At 45.0% G+C, this 20,839-nt stretch overlaps 1 protein-coding gene across 1 annotated transcript; it reads right to left on the reverse strand.

Annotated features, from left to right (window-relative positions):
- Nucleotides 1–497: 497 nt before the first annotated feature.
- On the reverse strand, nucleotides 498–950 carry LOC138249572 (putative uncharacterized protein ENSP00000383309). Its single transcript, XM_069203517.1, has one exon. It carries the CDS (start codon nucleotides 948–950, stop codon nucleotides 498–500), a length of 453 nt encoding a protein of 150 aa, XP_069059618.1.
- Between the last annotated feature and the right edge of the window lie 19,889 nt (nucleotides 951–20,839).

The following is a 20,839-nucleotide window of genomic DNA, read 5'->3' on the forward strand; positions in this document are numbered from 1 at the left end:
GGATGAAAATTCAGAATCCAGAAACATACACAACTGCATATATACATGCCGGCCCAAAGGCCAGACCAAATTCTCAAATGCCCACAGGGCAAAGTCCAAGCCCCAACTTGACTCCTGACAACATCGGTACTCCACTGTTCAGGGGCATCATGTTGAAAATGGGCAGGTACCTCAGGAGGTGGGGGTGGGGTTGGTTGGATGTTCTTCTCATTGGGAGGGAGCTCCTAGCCCACTGGTTCTGGAGGTGGATCCTTGCCCACTGTTTACTGAGGGGACTCCTTGCCCACTGGTTCGGGATGGGGCTCCTTGCCCCTGGTTCTGGAGAGGGCTCCTAGCCCACTGGGGGCTCCTAGCCCACTGGTTCTGGAGGGGGGTCCCTGCCCACTGGTTCTGGAGGTGGCTCCTTGCCCACTGGTTACTGGGGGGCTTCTTGCCCACTGGTTCTGGAGGGGGCTCCTGCCCCACTGGTTCTGGATGGGGGTCCCTGTCCATTGGCTCTAGAGGGGGCTCCTAACCCACTGGTTCTGGAGGGGGTCCCTGCCCTCCGGTGATGGAGGGGGCTCCTTGCCCTCTGGTGGTGGAGGGGGCTCCTTGCCCACTGGTGATGGAGGGAGCTCCTTTCCCACTGTTTCTGGAGGGGGGTCTCTGCCCTCTGCTGATAGAGGGGGCTCCTTGCCCAGTGCTTCTGGAGGGGGCTCCTTGCCCACTGGCACTGGAGGGGGCTCCTTGCTCACTGGTTCTGGAAGGGACTCCTTAGCCTCAGTTTTATGAGGAGCATCCTTGAGCTTAGTTCTGTGAGGGGCCTCCATGGGCTTAGTTCTGTGAGGGGCCTCCTTGGTCTTGGTCTTGTGGGGGGCCTCCTTGGGCTCAGTTCTGTGAGGGGCCTTCTTGACCTTGGTCTTGGGAGGAGTCTCCTTGGCCTTGGTCTTGGGAGGGGTCTCTTTGGCCATGGTCTTGGGAGAGGTCTCCTTGGACCTTGTCTTAGGCAGGGTCACCTTGTCCTTGGTCTTGGGTTGGGTCTCCTTGGCCTTTGTCTTAGGAGGGGTCTCCTTGGCCCCAGGTTACGGATGTGGCTCCATGCTCTTGTTTGTCTGTTTGGAAGGGAGAGGCACTTTAGCCATCTGTTTTGGGGGCAGAGGAGTGTCCTTGGGACTGGGAGCCAGTGTTGCACTCATGTGCCCCTTAGTGGCAGCTGGAGACTTTGGGGGTGGTACAGTGTCAGACTGGGTGCTTGAGGTACTAGGCTGGGGGGACAGGACCTTCCACTTACAGGCAGGATGGGGGAGAAGGGGAGGGAAGTGGTCAAGGCAGGCAAGGAAGAGCTTCTTAGGGCAAATGGGCTGGGATGTGGGAGAAGGGATAGGAGTTGAGGTAGAGGGAGTGGTTGGTGGAGGAGGTGTGCTGGACTTGGGTGCAGGTGCATGGAGAGTGTGTGAGATGGATGGATGTTGGGGGTCTGAGTGCAAGCGTTTGTGTGTTTTTGCTGGGTACAGACAGTGTGGAGGAAGACAAACATGACATGTGGATGTATGTTGTGGTGGTGTCTGCAAGTGAGGTGGGTGTGCTGCATGATGTGGTGATGGTGGTGGTGGTGATGGCGCATGTGGTGTGTAGGGTGCATGTCTGCTGTTGTGGTGACTGTGGGCAAGGCTGTGCAAGTGTCAGGTCTAGGGTCTGTTGATGCAGTGCATGCAGGTGTGAGTGTGGTTGTGACTGTGAGGGAGGAGGAGGAAGAGGAGACAGTGGAAGCAGTGGATGATGTTGTGCGTGCATCTGTGTGTTGGCTGTATGAGTGCTTGTGGACTGAAGTGTGCTGCTGTGTTTGTCTGTGCGAGTCTTGTTTTGTGTGCATGCTTGTCTGAATGTGTCCATGGGATGGATTGGGGGTGAGGAGACTGGGACTGGGAGGTGGTAGTTGAAGCGGGACGAAAAAACAGGGACACTGGATGCCGTCAGTGAAGAGGCCAGAGCCTGAAACGATCTCGGTAGGGCTGCCAAGCCACCGTGAATGCCCTCCAGGAAGGCATTGCACTGCTGCATCTGAGATGCCAGCCCCTGGATGGCATTCACTATGGTTGACTGCCCTACAGAGATGGATCTCAGGAGGTCAATAGCCTCCTCACTGAGGGCAGCAGGGTTGACTAGGGCTGAGCCTGAGGTGCCTGGGGCAAAGGAGATGCCCAACCTCCTAGGTGAGCAGGCACGGGCAACTCTATGGGGGGCTACTGGGAGGGCAGTGCTGGTACGGGGGTGGCAGTAGAACCTGTAGCTGGTGTGGTCCCGGAGTGGTCTGCCACCACCAGTGAGCTCCCATCAGAGGAGGAATCAGAATCAGTGGTATCAGCTCCTGTCCCCAACGTGGTGTTCCCCTCGCCCTCCGTCCCACTGGTCCCCTCAGCGTTGGTGGATTCTGCCGCCTGGGTCCTGTGAGATGCAGCTCCCTCACTCACCAGTGCCCCTTCTCCCTCGCCAGATGATGCTAATGCACACATGGACAGGATGACAAAAGGCGAGAGAGGGGGAGAAAGAAAGGGAGCACAGGGTCAATCACAGCACCAACAGCACAGATGGCATACACATCACTGTCACACACTGAGACTGTGAATGGGCAGTATGGACCACACTGGCATTCCATTGGCTAAGTACCACAGCAGGTAGGAGCCAAACCCTGCCAGCTACACACCAACTGGAACCAACTAAGCCCTTTCTGCCATGGAAAGCCAGATACCTAGCTATCAAAAGCATGCATTTCAACCTATTAACCTAAACTGGACCATGCAGCAAAGTCTGCACTGGCATATTGGGGCATCCACTGACTACTACCCTGCACCCAAATCCCATGCCAGGCAACAGAGATGGTTGTGAAACACACCATACTCACCCCCTTGTGACTGTGAGCCCCTCAAGTGCCCATCCAGCTATGGGTAGGCCACTGCCAGAATGCGGGCCATCAGGGGGGGTCAGGTTCCGACAGGCACCCCTCCCTCATTGGGAGGCCGTCTGCAGCGGGGCCTCCGTGGTCTTTAGTGCCCAGCGTCTCAGTTCCTCCCACTGTTTTCTGCAGTACGTGTTCTGCCCGCTATAGAGCCCCAGGGTCCGCACGTCCTGGGCGATGGCACGCCACAACCCCTTCTTCTGATAGGCTCTGACCAGCAGAGGAAACACAAACAGTGGGAAACCATGAATCAGACAATCCAGCCTGTCACACATATGGCCTACAAACTGCATTTGCCCCTCATCAGGCACATACATGACCCATACCCCTGCATTAACACTGCCACAAGCCATACCCCCCAAATGACACACTGCCAGCACACACGCACATTTCATGCAGCCATGTTGCATGCAACGTATCCATGGTGTACTCACCTGTTGTCCTGGAGTCCAATACAACTGCCCATACAGGGGTAGGACCCCATCCGCGAGCCTCTCCAACTTCTCCGATGTGAAGACTGGGGCCCTTTCCCCAATGGCATGTGCCATGGCAGATTCTAGACACGAGTCACAGCAGCAGACACAGTGGAGATGTTGTCATGTGGAAAGTCAGAAATCAAGTGAAGTGGTAGAAATAAAATGGCAGTCATGTCCGCAGCAGTGAACACCGTCACTGCTGGCATTGATCATCATGGGTTCCCATACTCCATAGAAGCCAATGTTAGCCAATGAGGAATTGCACGGTGGTGCAGACCGCCTCCTGCCGTGACGCGAATGTCAGCGGTGTGAGGTCACTTCCACCTGTCCCTGCATTCAGGACAGGTTGTTGCCATTTTCTAATGCTAGTTCACATGTACAGATTAATAAGTGTGTCACTGTAGTCGAATGTACTCAGACAATTCCAGTGGCCAACAGACATGCGTACTCTGTATACACTGCTGTAGTGTGTTCATGGTTCCTGTTATCACTCCCTTCTTACTTTTGGGTCCCTTAGGTACCAACCACTGCAGAGGAATAGGAGGAGGAGGGAAGCACCCGTGGTCAGACCCCTTGTGGACTTGGCTACACTGGAGAACAGGCACATCATTCTCACCTATTGTCTTGTCTTGTGCAGGTACGATCAGTGCTCCATTTCCTGGCAACTGGCTCTTTCCAGGTGACTGTGGGCTTGGCTGTTGGAATGCCACCGCCAATGTTCTCTATTGTGCTTGCAAGGCTTTTGGCAGCCTTGCTTAATCACATGTGCAGCTACATCGAATTCCCCCAGGTAGATAATTTACCCACTGTGAAGGCAGGATTCTATGCAATGAGACATATACCGCATGATATTGAGGCCATTGTCGGGACCCATATTGCCTTAGTCCCCCCAAAGCCAAAGAACAAGTGTACAGGAATAGGAAGAGTTTCCATTTGCTCAATGTCCAGATGGTGTGCCTTGCTGACCAGTACCTCTCCCACGTAACTGCCAAGTATCCTGGGTTGGTGCATGATGCCTTTGTCCTGAGGAATAGCAGGGTCCTACAGCTGATGGCACAACTACAGACGCACAGAGTGTAGCTTGTAGCTGAGCTTGAGTCCCCACGCAATGTATGTCAGTGTATGCCTTCAGGAGTCATACCCCATGCCATTGTGCAGGGCTAATGTGTGTCCCTCACTTTTTGCAGGTGATTCTGGCTACCAGAACCTGTACTGGCTCTTGACTCCTGTTAAGAATCTGAGAACTGGGGCTGAGAATAGGTACAATGATGTTGATGGGTGTACCAGGAGGTTAGTTGAAAGGACCTTCGGGCTTCTGAAGGCTAGGTTCAGGTGCTTCAATCTGACAGGTGGATCATTGGATTGTTGTTGTGTGCTGCATGTTGCACAATTTGGCCCTCAGATGGGATGTGCCCTATCTGCAGGATGAGGAGGGTGACAATGCAGCTGTGGCAGCAGTGGACAATGAGGACAGTGATGAGGAGGAAGAGGAGAAGGATGTGGACAACAGGACACAAATGATTCAGAAGTACTTCCAATGACACTAGGTAAGATTGTTGAACTAAACATTTCTCCATTTCAGTGCTGTGCTGTGTGGCTGTAGCATTATGCTAGTCATTATCTTTGCATCCTACCTGACTGTCACCAATCCCTTCCCTTATTGCAGATGTTGGTGTGGTTACAACACTGTAATGCTGTGATGTGTACAGACTGCTGAGCTACATTTGTAGGATGCATCAACATATTACTGGACATTTACACAGGTTCATCCAGTTCATTACAGTTCAATACATTGTACATTACCTTCAGATAAAGCACTATTACTCTAGTTGTGTCCCAGGGTGTTTATTAAAAAAGTGTATACAATGCAAAGTGCAATAGAGTGGTGTGATGGTTGGGGATAGTCCAGTGTAGTGGGACAGTCTGTTGGTAGCACAGGTCCAGTGTCTGAGGGGCCATAGGACAGGGATCAATGGCAGTTGAAAGTTGACAAGGTGACACAGTGGTACACAAGGGGGACATTCAGGAGGGGCTCATTTCCTGGGGGTGGTCTTCGCCTTGGCAACTACTTCTGGTGTCTGTCTGGGTAGCAGGGACTGTTTGCGGGGTGGTTCACCTTCTGCAGGGGGAGGGGTGCTGGTGGTCTGTGGGTTCTGTGACAGGGCCTCCTGTCCACTAGCTGCAGCAGATGTAGAGGGCTGGTCAGTATACTGGCTAGTGGAAGGGGCCCGCTGGTGTGCTGTGTAGTCCCTCATGATGTTGGCCATATCACAAGGCACCCCTGCAATGGAGACCATGGTGGTGTTCAGGGCCTGCAATTCTTGCTTGATTGCCTGGTGTTGTTCCCCCTGCAGCTGCTGGTTCTCCTGCATGATGTTTATCACCTGACCCATCTTGTCCTGGGATTGTTGGTAAGCCCTCAGCACATCAGTGAGTGCCTCCTGGGCAGTTGGTTCCCTGGGCCTGTCCTTCTCCTGGCACACAGCTGTCCTCCGAGCGTCCCTGGCCCCCTGTGCCTGTGTCCCCTGAATGGTGTGCCCACTGACAATGACCCCAGGACCTTCATTGTCTTGCCTGTGAGGTGTGGACTGGGGTCCCTCTACAGGTCGGCACACTACTGATTGAAGTGTCCTGGGGACAGAGGTGTGGGGATGTTGGGTGGCTCCTGTGGTGTTGGATTCTGAGGTGTGAGGCTCTGTAGTGAACTTGGTGTGGCTGGGGTAGCCGACTGACCAGTGGTCCCTGATGGGCCAGGGAGTTCATCCAGACCCAGAGCTCCAGAGTTGCTATCATCACTGGAGGCATCTTCTGGTGGGTGACTGGGTAGCGGTGGTGGGTGTACATGCAGGACTGGAAGGGATGTGCATGCAGTGGGTATGGCATGCAGGTCTTCGCATTTAGGTTTGTTAATTGTGGTGGTGCACTGTGTTGGATGGTGTGGGGTGATGGGTGTCAGGGTGAGGGGTGGTGGTGGCATGCAGGTATTGGGGGTGATAAGTAGTAAATGTTGACTCACCAGTGTCCAGTCATCTGGGAACTCCAGTGAGTCCCTCAAGATGCAGGATTGCCAGGACTTGCTCTTCCCATTCTGTCAGCTGTGGGGGAGGAGGTGGGGTCCACCACCAGTCCTCTGGATGACGAGCTGGTGCCTTGCTGCAATGGAACGCACCTTCCCCCGTAGGTCGTTCCAACTCTTCCTTATGAAGTCCCTTGTGCGTGGATGTAGTCCCACAGCATTCTCCCTGACCACGATCCTCTGCCATAGCTCCATCTTCCTAGCAATGAATATTTGCTGGACCTGTGCTCCAAACAGATGTGGCTCTACCCTGACTATTTACTCAACCATGACCTGCAACCCTTCATCAGTGAAACAGGGGTGCCTTTGGGGGGACATTGGTGTTGTGTGGTGTGTGTAGGTTGTGCAGAGGGTGATGTGTGGTGTGGTGGGGTGTATGGTATATGGTGCATGTGGGATGAATAGGTAGTTGTGATATGTGTGTTCAGTTCTCTTTTGGATTGTCGTCACAAAGTGTAGCCATCTTGTTGTGTTGGCAAACGATTATGGTTGATGTGGGTGTGTGTTTTATAGTGCTGTTCATGGGTGTGTGTGTGGTGTGTGTATTTGTGTCAGGTCTGGGGTTTTTTGTTCTGGCCAATGTTGTCTTGTTTTGTGTTTGGGTGGCCTTATCCACTGTGGTGGTGTGCGCTGCCAATTGTTTACCACCGTTGAATGTCCACTGTGGTGATTCTTGGGTCATTATTTGAAGGGCGTTGTTTTGGTGGAGTAAAGTATGGGTGGTAGTTCGGACAGGTGATCACGTTCAGTGGGTCTGGCGGATTTGTGTTTGTAGCTGTTTTCTGTCGGTTTTGTGTGTATGTATCATAATCTGGCAGATGGATGTTCACCTCCGCTGTGGTATGTTGACGGCGGTCACCACTGTGATATTTGGAATTTACTGCCAATGTCATAATGAGGGCCATAGTCAACAACATACTGACTACCCAGAGAAACATCTGCACTCATTTCATCCATTCCTTTAAAGCCCGGAAACAGTTGTGGATTATTCAGCGGCATAACAGAGTACCAGTTATAGCCCTGATACTGGTGGTGCCAAGTTGGAACTCAACCTATTACATTTTACAACTTCTGTTTGAGCAGTATAAACAGATCAATGATTATGTAATTGAAAAAGGAGCTGATGCAATTGGGAGAGCTATGACCATGGATGCGGACAAATGGGGCCTCATCAAATGCCTCACACAGATGCTGCTCCCTTTTGAGGTTTTCATGCGGGAAGTTAGCAAGGAGGACAGTGCAATGGGCCAAGCTATCCCTTTATTACATCTGCTACAGGAGCAGCTAAAGAAAGTGTCTGAAAGGTTTGCATTCTGGGGTGAAATCGAAAAACACAGAAGGGCATGCCTTGATTACTAGCCTAAGCTATCACTTGACTTGTAATGCAAGGCTGAAAAATGACATCATCTCATCCAAAGACTAAATCTGTGTCAGCCTGCTTGATCCACACTACAAAAAAATTCTTCCCACTATCATTCCTTTTTCTGAAGGGGATGCTTCACAATACAAGAAGTTGATTGTTGAGCAAGCAGGACAAGTGGAAGAAGAACTCCTGGAACTTAGAGTCCCACTCGTCAGTTCTGGGGTGCTGCCTTCAAATTCCAGTCTTGTCTCACATCCACCAAATCCATCAACAATAAATCTGCATTGGCTTAGTTTTAAGTGACAGGTCTTAAGTCAAGTGGAGAGGTGAAGAAAAAAGCAGTTGGGCAGGTGGCAGCACCAATGACCATTCGGAGGATGTTCCAGGAGTATCTGGATGACCTGAATAAGATGTGTGTGGATCAAAACCCATTGGTGTATTGGTATAGGAAGATGCAGTAATGGCCAGAGCTCAGCAGGCTGGCAAGGTTTCTGGCTTGTCCTGTAGCCAGCATGTCTGCTAAACGTGTGTCCAATGCAGCTGGTGCAGTTGTTATAGTGCGAAGGACCAGCCTCTCTCCACAAAATGTAGAGAGATTGACCATGATCAACATGAACCAGTATTTCATGCCATCCTCTTCCTCCTCCTGTGCTGTTTCAGGAATGGTGCCCTGAAACAGCACAGGAGGAGGAAGAGGATGATTGATCCAAATCAAGCATGTTAGCTGATCAACTTCTAGGTGAACCACCGGAGCTTAAGGATGAACTCTATCTCCCGGAATGAGTATGCCAGTGCCACCACAGAAAGTTTTTATTATTTCTCGTTCAGCTTCTTTTTCTCTTGCTTTGTTTAAAAAAAATGCTAGTGCAACATTATGTTTGTGTTGGATTTATACTGTCCCACCATTGATTTTATACTCACATACAATTGGATTGGAGTTGGAGCCATGAACAGTGAAGAAACCCCCACACACCCTTCAGGACATTGGAGATGCTGCCTGCCTCCCTCACATGTCATTGTCTACCCCATACATCACCTAGCAGGGCTGCCCTAGAAGATCATTGATTATAAGACTGCCAGTGCCAATGTCTAAATCCAGTGTGTGGATACCATCAAAGAGGAGCTATTTTGTTCAGCAACCATGCTTGGATTGGAAGAGGTAACTAAGTAACTATTGCCCCAATGAGTGGTGATATATTGATTGATTGTGATTGTGAATTTGTGAGTGATAACTGATGTATGTGGTAGCAGACAGTGAGAGAGTGAGTTCAACAAAACTGTAAACTTGCTTCTGATGATTTGCAATGTTTGGGGGCTGTTGGGTGATCATTTTTTCCTGAAAGTGAATGGCCTTTCAAAAGTAGTGAAATTTCCTTTTAGGGCCTACTCCTTTTTTCTGGTTCCTCTTAAAAAACTGTCACTTTACTTGCAAAACCCAAATGCACACAAACAAATACTCCACTTCTGTTTCTCTATTTGTTCTTCAACTGTAGTGCACTTAACAAGTCTACCTTGCTCGGTTTGGTACTGAGTTACACTGAATCAGGAGGAGGAAGATTGAAGGACCCAGGGCAGGAATACCTCAACAGCTAGAAAGGAGTATGTTTTCGACTTCAAAGAGAACCCATGATGATGGCAAATACTCTGAGGCCTACTACTCACTCCGCTCTGTGAACTGGACAGAGGTGCATTGATTTGGAAATGCTGCTGAGCATGTGGTTGCTGCATTGTTAACTCAAATGTGAAACTCATCTTATTTTCTTGCTCTGCCGCTGAGTCTTCTTGGTACACCCCTGAGTACTCCTGACTCCTCATGAAGCTTACCTTGCTTTCTTTTGTCCTGCTACTTTACTCTATAATACAGCTACTGTTTGTTTTTCAATACACAGGCCTTCTCCTAGTCTTCTGTTGCACAAACAAAACTTGCAAAGTTCAAAACTCCAGCTTACCTACTGGACAGGTTCAGACAGGTACTAGAGTGACAGACATGCCAAGAAGAATGGAGATGCATTACCAAATGTGGCAATACAGTCTAATTTACCTTTTAACAATCATAATTATTAGAAGTGGGTGGGTTACTCAATCTTCTATATTTCAATTATAGAAGGTATAACACTTAGGATATACTATCTGAGGTCTCTCTGGGGCTGAAGCACTGTTCCCAATGAATTTACTGAACTGTGTCATACTTTCTTACTTATCCTTTTGTTTCCTTCCACAACAGATTGATGATGGTGTGTTACTCAGTGGCCCAACAAATTCTGTTGTGGTTTCTTCTGCGTAGTATTTGTCTTTGTCACGCCTTTCCCCAAACCCCCTTTCCTACTGATGCATTAAGCCCCTAACCCTTTTCCCACGGGGCGTGTGATTTTCTGAGGTGTGATCTAATTTTACACCATAAATGAATCACACACTTGTGGGGAGAATGTGGTGAAAGCAAGTAAGCAACACCAACTCACTGCATGACCTTCTACCTTCTATTACCTGAGCAATACTCCACATGAGCCCCATCAAAATCTTCATTCATACCTTGTGTGTGTGTTCTGTAAATGATTAACCTGGTCCAAACACTCTTGAGTCTGAGCCCGCTTCCGACTCCATGATCTCATTTCCTAAGTTTGGTTTTATTACACTATAGCTCCCCACCATTGCTCAGAAGAAATTGATATTCCTATGTTTTATTATCATATCAGGTCTTCTTCGTTTTTGTGTGTCAATACTGCCATTGTGGTAGTCTGGTCTCAGTGTTCCTACAGTTATGATATATGATGATGACCCACTTCCAATTTTCTTTCAATTGACTTGACAGTGATGGATAACCCTTTGATTAATTCTGTAGTTGGATGTCGCATAGGTGGGAGTGGCACTTTCTGTCAAGTTCTGTCTTCCTTCTACTACTACTACCAACCTACCATCCCCTTAAGATGCCATCTTAGGAAAACCCTGCAGTAAAAAGAAGACTCCCTCACTTCATCTAATCAGGTAGGAGAAGTACAATGGACCAAAGTGAACTTGTTTAGTTAGTATTTAACTCCTACTGAAGAAGATGGTGTCTTTTGGGTTTTAGTTGGCAAAATAGGCAAGGGCAATAGAGCAGGAGTCTAAGTAAATGACAAACACTTTTTTAGCGGATTAAAAATAACAGGCTGCACGAAAAGACAGCAGAGCAAAATAAAAGTCTAAAACACCAAAATAAAGATTTGATACGCAAATGAAGTAAAAAATGATACCCCCTTTATTCTTTACAAAAATAAAAACCCTCCCTATCCACCCACAACAGTTCCACCCCTCTCCCCAACAAATATAACCCATCCCCAGAAAGTCCTGTGAAAAGTCCAAACTTGAAGTCCATCCCAACTCTCCCCCTACACTCTCCACCCTAAAGAAGTCCCTCCCATAAAAAAAAAAATGTTTAAAAGAGGGCTTACAAGGGCACTGACTATATGGGTCTGGAGCTGATCGATGTGCTGGTGAGCCAGATCTCCAAACGGTTCATTCGCTGCAGGATGTGGCTTTGAAATACCCTGGTGAAGCGAGAGGGTGAAGCAGCACTTGCAGTCAGGGATCCGATGATGATGAAGTGGCTGGAAGGGTGGGGGCTAGCATTCTGTTCTGCTGGGCCTGGGTCCAAGGCAGCTGTTTCAGCCTCTTCCTTCTGCAGGAAAACCAGGTGCTGGTACTCAGCCCTAATGTTCCCCAGCCTCTGCTGCACAGACAGGCTGCTACCTCCTGCCTAGTTAGTGGTCGTCGTCAGGCAGGAGTAGCTATATTCGGAAAAAGAAGAAAAAGAAAAAGAAGAATAACAAAAGACAAATTGTAGACAATGGTCTGAACAGACACTTGTTCAAATGATAGATAGTGGGTGGCACAGTGGCACTACATTGTTAGTCTCCTTGGGACAATGGAATTTGATGTGATAATTATTTATGATTAGGAGAGTCACAGGGACAATATTTTATTTGTTTACCTACATATGCTTCACATAAGAAGCACTAACTGCCTGGGAGAAAAGAATTAAGGCAGAATAAGACCAGATTAAAATGCTAGTGAATTCATTGTTTTCTTTTCAAAGGCGTTTCTGGTAACTAATTAGACACATTTCGTGGAAAAATAAAAACAAATTACCTCTCAGTATGATGAGTAAGGCATTATGCACTGCAGAGTACAAGAGGTTGTGCCAAATTACTGGAGGCATACTAGTCAGTGCTTCAAGTACATTGCTACTGTCTGCAGCTTGGGAAGCTGTGGCTGACAATTATCTATCTTTAATTCCAATGGTCTTGCTCTTCGTCGCATGCCTTTCACTTAGTTTAGTTTCTACCCTGGCTTCTAAGAGGCAGATGAATAAATAAGATACACCACACATGTTGTGTATACAATATGGATATATTCTCCTGTCTGCCATAAGTAGATGGGGGGGAATGATGCACTGCACTACAGGGAAAGCAATGGGCTGGGGAAGATTGTATTTGTCACGTACATCACAGAATATCCACTAGGCCAAACTTGAAATCAAAATGGACACTTACTAGTCCGACTTCACTCACTGGTCTCACCCACCATCACAAATTCTTTCCAACAAATAGATTCGCTGGGCAGTAAGGAAAGTAAAGAAATTTGACTTACTGTACTACAGAGTAAGGCAGATGGATTAGGCAGGTAGGTAGAGCTTTCCCTATAGAAGAAAAGAGGGTTGTCACAGATCTGTCTACAAAAGAAGAGCTCCCTTCTTTATTCATCCAAGCACTTATTCAGTCATCCTTTCATTCTTCCACAATATACAGTATATACCCATAGCCACCATGATTTAAGCTTTACCTTCTCTCATCGAGTCTTATACCCAAATTGACAATCCTTTATTCATCCATTCAGTACCCACAGTATCCACTCTTTCTTTCAATCATGCTTTCAATCATCCATCTATTTACCAATACTCACCCATGCATCCTTTTTCAACCATCCATGCATCCTTTCCTTTAACTCTTTCCACCCATCTTTTTCTTTTAACCTTCTGTTCTTTCCCGTTTCCATCAAGCCATCATTTTTAGCATACATTATGTGGGCTTTTGCTGAGTTGCAGATGGTAGAGACCATAAGTAATCCAACCACCCCTGTAGCTGTTATGCAGGGGGTTCATGAATCTGATAACGAAAACCCCCTTGTGGCTAGTGAGTAACAGTAATTGTCAATAAGCAAGCAATTTGACTTATCATCGGGCTGCAGAAATACCCACTAGACACCAGGAAGTGTTAATTTGTTTCCAATAAAGGGGAGTGACCCCTTTGGCAAGGGTTGCTCCCCTGGTGGGCAAGTTTATTTGTGCCTTGGGGGCAGATTGGTCTATTTCTATTAGGCAGATCTGCCCCGGGGGGGGGAACCACTTAGGCATGGTTATGCCCCCACCACAAATGAAGGGGGAACAGTCTTTCAGCTCTCCCCGCACACTAAAAGATCTTAGCCCAGATGTATCAAAGCTTTTTGCATTCGCAAACGGTGCGAATGCCCGTTTGCGAATGCAAAAAAACATTTCAGAATGTATCAAAGGCACTCTGAATGCAATTTTAAGGAATCGCTAAAATAGCGATTCCTTAAAATTGCGACCCTGTTTAGAGAGTTGCAAATTGCGACTCTCTAAATAAGAAATCGCAAATAAGGATTCCGTATTTGCGATTTCTAAAGCACATGCAAGTTGAACTTGGTGGTAACCATGTGCAAATTTAAAAAATGCATTTAAAATGCATTTTTAGAATTGTCTTGTAAACAACACATGCCCTTTTGGCATGTGTGCACCTTACATGTTGTAAAAAAATATTTTGGGGTGCAGCACCCTGGACTTTGCATTTCCAAAAATTGCGAATTCCAGTTAGGAATTCGCAATTTTGGAAATGCAAAAAAATTCGCAAATATGGGCCCACAGGCCCATAGGTGCGAATGGGGGCCGGTATCGCAATTTGCGATTTGGTAATAGCATTTGCGATTTTTAAGAAATCGCTATTCCCGATTCGCAAATGTGATACATTGCATTTTGCGAATCAGAAATAGCGATTTCTTAAAGATCGCTACTTCCGATTCGCAAAAGGCCTTTTTTTATACATCTGGCCCCGTATCCCAAAGGCAAGCAAGAGGGCTTTTGATTATTCTGGGTTTTGGTTTTACATTTGGGCCATGAGAGCTTGTCTATCTCTCAAAATCATCCTACTTGTAATGGTGAGGGCTGCACTTTTTGGACTTTGGGACACAGCCATGTAGAAAAATCTATGAAACCTAGACACATCTGAAAACTAAACATCTAGGTGAGTCCAAGGTGGTGTGCTTCACATGCACCCTGCACCATTTTGTTACCCACAATGCCCTTCAAACCTCCAACTTTGCTTGAACTCACACATTTTTCCCACATTTTTATGATGGAACCTTCCTGAACTTGCAGGAATCCACAAAATTCCTGCCATCCAGCATTGTTGCATCTATACCGATAAAAATGTTGCCCCACTCGTCAACCTAAAAATATTTTTTTTCAAACTGCCCTTTTGGACCGCTTTGGTTCCCCCTCAGTTTTGACATGTTTTTGGTTCTTTTTCGAACCTTTGTATTAATTCTTATAGCTATTTTCTCTTTTTTAAAGTGAATGATGGCTGGCAAAGTGCACCACAGTATGAGGAGAGAGAAAACAATATCTTCTGTTCACCTAAGATGGTTAGCACTTGTGAGTTGACAGCTCTACAAAGTTAGACAACTGCAGGCTGAAATGATGTGGCCTGGGAGTGCCTCATAGGTCAAGTGAGAGTAAAAAACCTCCATAGGTTGTGCTCGACCACACCTGTGCCTGCAAGAGATCATCATGTCAATTCTTGCAGGTTGTGTGGCATACAGGGGCAGTGTCCGTGAGAACCAACTGGGTTCAGGAGCACTGTACGCACTGGGACATGACAGGTGCATACCTCTGAGAAAGTCAGGGTGTGTGTGCAAGATGTATGGCAGCAACAAAAGGTGATGGTTATTGGGGGAGCAAAATGAGTGGGGCACATAGAAGCAGGAATGGAAAAGTGGCATCTCCAAATAATTGAAAGAGAAACACACAAGACAAGAGGCTAAACCAATATATGCAGTAGAAAAAAGGCAAGAGTCAAACTAAAGTCCTAAAGCATGGTCCTATTGCATGGTGACAACCAAAACAAAGGAAGGGCACACTTAAGATAGGATTATGAACCTGGGGATGGGTCCATGAGTCTGGGGTAGAAAATCACAAGGGCGGAAAAACTGGATAAAAATCTAAGTGGAACTTAAAGAGATACAAACATGAGATTACCTTGTCAGGCGCAACAATCAAAAGAGCCAGAGTATATGCTTCTGGTTGTCAAATTCAGGCTGTGACATCAAAAAGTTTCTCAGTTGTTGGGAGTTTCTAAGTAAAGTAGTTGAAGGCACATTGCCATAAAAAGGCAGTTTGTGTTGTGGTAAACTTTCCCTGACATCTTAAAAACAGATGCATATTTTAGATTTTGGTGGGTTGGTACACATGAACATATTAAAATTAGAAAATAGTGGATTTCCTAATTATTCAGCTTGTACAGTGCAATGAAGTATGAGATGCTTAAAACAGGTGAAATAAAGTTTAGATCAAGAATGTTCAACGTAGGTTAAAGAAGACTGAATTAAGGACATGTTTTCTGAATAACCACTTATAAATACATTTCAGTAAATGTATTTAACATTATACATGTATGCCCTGAAAATCTGTCATGCACCAACCTACTAGGTATATGCTGGACCTCTTAAATTTAGAGCATACAAAGTTCAACTGTGCCCTGATGATTAACTCATGTGAATAAAATACCATCATCATGAGAAATCTGCTGTCATGATTCAGGTTGGGCCTGCTATCAAGCACGCTGAGAATCTCATAGCCTTCGGGCGCAGGGGTCAGCACCTATGGCTGATATATTCGCATCAACTGTTGTAGGGCCTGCGCTTAGTCTCCAATTTAGCTTTCCTTTTCAAATTGACATCTTTCTCTAATGGTGGGATTTATAGGATTTCCTTTTAACATGAGAATGTGACACACACACATTTATTCTTGGTAAGCATTGTCACCATGTAGTCCACACAATTAGTTCCAGGGTCACTCAATGAATGCCCTTCTTATATTTGTTGTGCTCATAGGAGATGATTCTTTCTCCCCAGACTAACTAAAGATGATGTTCTGCACCTCTGGCACAGAGCAATAAGGACAGTGTTTTATTATATAAACAGTATCAATGCTGAAGTCAGGGAGAGGAGCATTTTGTGATGAGATTATCATAGATCCACTGTGTGCTCTGACTGTGATACAGCTGAGACCAACCCTGACCTTTATCCCGAGGAGGACGATAGCTCTACACACTCAGACAGGGGTATTCAGGAATGCACTGACGCCAGCTTCCTGCCAATATGGGGTTCAGATCATCCCAATAGATATGGCAGCGGGTTACTCCTGCTATGCTTTCTCTAGTGTATAGGTAATAGTTACAGATAGGAGTAACAGTAACATTAGGAACAAATAATGTGGTTGAATTGTTTTCATTCTAAATTATTCTAATAATGCTTATTACAATGATGTGTCTCATCTGTTTAATAGTTGCAGCTCATGCTTTATTTACAAGAATACTTATTTTTCAATAAATATTTGAAAGTGTATTTTAATATCTTTTCTTGGTGGCACCTTGGGTATGCAAAAGTAACAAAGAAAAGGGTTACACCTGTTCTCACAACTTCACTGGTAATCTGAGTGTCCATGTTTGAGGTTACCAACAACATCTGTTACCCTGAAAGTTTAGGGGTTTAGATGTGATACTGCGAGCTAGATCAGTGGTTCTCAACCCTTTGACTTCTGTGGACCTATACTGGAACCCAGAGACCCCCACTGAATTGTTATCGGAATTTGGGGACCCACCACTGAGTTGTGACTGGAAGCAGGGGATCCAAGCCTAAACATCGTTGATGATTTCAACCACAAAACAATATACAAAAACACAGAAACAAGCATTCATCACATGGATACCAAAATGATAATACATTTTATTCAATTTGCAAACAAATATAAAAAAAAAAATAATAATAGGAAGGTTGGAGTTTTTGTAAATTAACATCCATAATTTGTTCTGTTTGATGCACCCGTCCTGCTCCCAACAATCAATCTGAGAATGCAAATTTTATTTTCAGCTTCCATTTTCAAAGTCCTTGACAATTACAGTATGTTTTGAAATGTTCAATAGTATGTTTGGTCACTTGATTTATATACACTTTATTAATCTGCTAATTGTACATTTCTAAGCAGTCCCGAACCCCCTGTGGAGGCTTTGCGGACTCCCAGAGGTCCTTGGCCACAGATTGGGAACCACTGAGCTAGATAATAAATAAACATGTAATGATGATATGGGTATATTTAGAGCTTGATTTAGATTTTGACGGACAGGTTACTCCGTCACAACAGTGACAGATATCCTGTCTTCTGAAATATAAATCCCATAGGAAATAATGGGATTTATATTTTGGCGAGTTGGATATCTGTCACTGTTGTGGTGGAGTACCCCATCTGTCAAAATCTAAATCAGGATCTAAGTCTCTGTATTGTGAAGATTTTGTTGATATAATACACAGTCCTACTAAATTTGTAGAAAACTTATAATAGAACCTGTGATACTTTAAGACCCGCCCAGTAGTCTTTAAGCTCCAGATGTTGGATGTTGCAGGCCTGCTTTTAATATCTATTGATGCCGATAACGCCATATATGTGGTGCTAAAGGATGAAATTATCTACTGCGGACTTACAAGTAGGAAATTAATACAAAATAGAATCATATGAGAGCCATGACAAAGGGTTGGTGTTAAGGATTGGAAAAGGATGAACATGGAGCCTATTTCTGACTGAGCTATTTCTTTGTTATGATACTTTATTATTGCAGCAAATCAGAAAATCTAGTTGATCCTTGTCCTAAATTATAGATGAACTAGAGATAAAATTATAGCTTTGTGGTGATAGAGCGGTCCGTACTAATAATTTTACCTGTATTTGGATGCTCTTTAGGCCGATGAATCTTTTGACTAAGTGGGAACTCTCTGTACTCTTAATCAATCAATTGCGTCAAATCAATAATCAATAACGAACATAAGCAATACCTTGATCAACATAACACTTAACAATTAATCCAGAATACATTTCGGCGAACCCTGACCTTTCAGTCAGGAATAACCACACCAGTTTATTCAAAGTTAGTGAATTTTATTTCCCTATATTAACAAAGCTAGCACAATATAAATGTGTCTCAACACCAAATGATAAACGTAAATGAACATTAATAGCTGTCCATAGCGGCGAAACAGATGCAATCTATGAAGCATTTGAATCACAAGGCATTCGATAATAGCAATGCAAATCACTAATACGATAATCTGTAATGAACTAATCGCATACATTTAGTCAGCATAACAAGATCTCAAATTGCATCGTGCAGCAAAGGAATCCTCATCTAACCTCAAATTAGCATCGGCATGTGGGGCTTCATGCGAAAACAATTTAGCAACATCAATTTAGAAAACTCCTAACTAGGGCTCCTATCAAAATCAGCAGTTGGTTACCTAAAAGAAACACAATGCAATTTTACAATTTCCTTTCATATTTACCAATTACGATCAGCAATCAAGGAAGTCTTCGTCTCACAGGTACCGTTCTTCGGTCAGCAGGGGTACCGTTTCGATCAGCATGGGACGGGGCAAAGGGGCAGGGGTGGACGGGGCAATTGCCTCACGGCGGCAAAGTAAAACTACTACTTCATGCAAAGGGACAAATCAAAGTTAAAGTCTCTAGGGCCAGAATCATTTAAAGTCTCTTTCTCTCGAGTAGAGAAAGCATCAAAGTCTCTTTCAAAATGGCGTCGCAGCAAAGTGGGCCATAATAGCTGCAATGTCCGAATGTTCGTAATCGCGGGCAAATGGCTGTAATGGCGCAATGGCTACCTTCTTCTCGTGCACCTGATTTTTATAGACAACAGTTCGAATCCAGTAGGGTCTCCATTGGAGGGTTCATAGGTTAGCTTCAAATTGTCCAATCAAAAACGACAGTTCTCAAGCTTTTACTTAAGCATACATTATCCTTGGAGATGGGTACGCAAGTTGCAACATTTTATGCCAATTAACTCACTTGCAGAGCTTCCATTGTCCGCACCTGCAGATCGACCTTGGAGTAAAGAGAAAATATGCCAGGCTGGCACGAAACCTTAAGATAAGCATGTGAACGGTTTCTGTGGAAAAGTACAGCTTCAAGCAAAAATACACGTTTAATAGCACATTGGAAAAATACGAGCATCTAAACCGTGAGACCAGGCCACTAGGCCAAAGCCTCCGCTAAAGTAATGCTAAGCTAAAACATTTCAAGCAAGCAAATCATAGCACACGTTTACGATTATGTCGGATTAGTGCAATTCTAATACACCACGTTATATAAAGCACGCTTATAAATGTTGGCAAACTACTCTGAGGGCACATTTTGTTCCCGTACATTCTTTATTAGTTCGGTTAAAGTCACACATGATTATTTCACACTACGTTTAAGCGTTAATAAATCAAAACCTTCATTTTCTGCTTCATCAATCCCTCCTCTGATGACTACTAGTCATCACACCAGACCATGCCCACAAATTTTATTCCATTAAAATTCTGTCAGTTCCATTTTCCTTTTAATTCCCCTAGTTTGCGCTTTGTATTCTTCTGCCATTCTTTTCATAATTTTCTCTTCTTTTCTTCTTTTAATTCTTTCCATAATCATTATTATCCCCCTTTTTATTCCCCAAATTCCAAATATGCAAATTATAACTATTAAAATTCCCTCTATTATTTTTAGCAATATTCCAATCCAAATTCCCCCAATCCAATGTCCCACTGATGCAAGTCCTTTTCCAACCTTCTCCCACACTCCTGGTTCTTTCAGTTCCTTCAAATCTGCACTTTCTTTTGTTAGATTAGCAAGCATAGTTTTAATTTTCACACTATTGTCAGGAATATAAGTACAACAGTGTCGTGCACCAAGCATTTTGCAAACGCCACCATCCTTTGCTAAAAGAATGTCTAAAGCAAGCCTATTTGGAAGAGTCATAGCTCTTTCCGCTGCAAGTTCAGCATCTATCAGGATTATAGCACCTGAAAACTTTGTCAACATGTTATCCACTATAGTAGACAACTTTCTTATTTTGATGGAATTCAGCACAACTCCCAATGAAGGAATCATGGCTCCAAATATATCTCCTACCACAGCAGCTGCGGTCTCTCTTTTCTGGATACGATGGGATCCAGATGTCTTTTGAATCATCGATAGGTCATCCAGTTGATAAACCTTTGGGAACAATATACCCAAATAACATCTCCCCCACCATCCCTTTGGAAGACGATAATAGGCATTATACCCACAAATGTAATATACACCTGGAATGACAGGGTCAAGTCCGTTCATCATGAATGTCCATTTGGCCTTAAAGATAAACGTATGTTTACATTCACTCGCTCCTACAAAAATGTTGTCATAATAAGATTCACCTCGATATATACAAAATTTCCCTACATGCCAAGCATCTAAAGCTATTTTCCCTTGTGTCTTTATTGCAGCAAAATCATAATTATCTACTGAAGTCCTCTTATGTAGCTCTTTTTCTAATTTCGCCTTCATTTGTGCCCTTCTATCATCTGTGCGATCTAAAAATCTTATTTCTAATGCAGAGAGCGAGCAGGTAAGATTTTCCCTATGAGCGTGAGCCGTTTCAAAAGGTTGCATTGGCTCGAAAAATTCCCTCATTATTTTAGCATCCCAATCTTTAGCAATCTGGCTTAGCTGTGCTATTATAGGAACATATGCAAAGGTAACATCATAATTTGAGTAAAAATACTGTATGTTAGTTTGACCATAAAATCTAGACATTATTATACTACATGTAATCCCGTATGTGAGAGGCATGTGGTGATAT

This window comes from Pleurodeles waltl, chromosome 8, assembly GCF_031143425.1.
Source record: "Pleurodeles waltl isolate 20211129_DDA chromosome 8, aPleWal1.hap1.20221129, whole genome shotgun sequence".
Lineage (NCBI taxonomy): Eukaryota > Metazoa > Chordata > Amphibia > Caudata > Salamandridae > Pleurodeles > Pleurodeles waltl.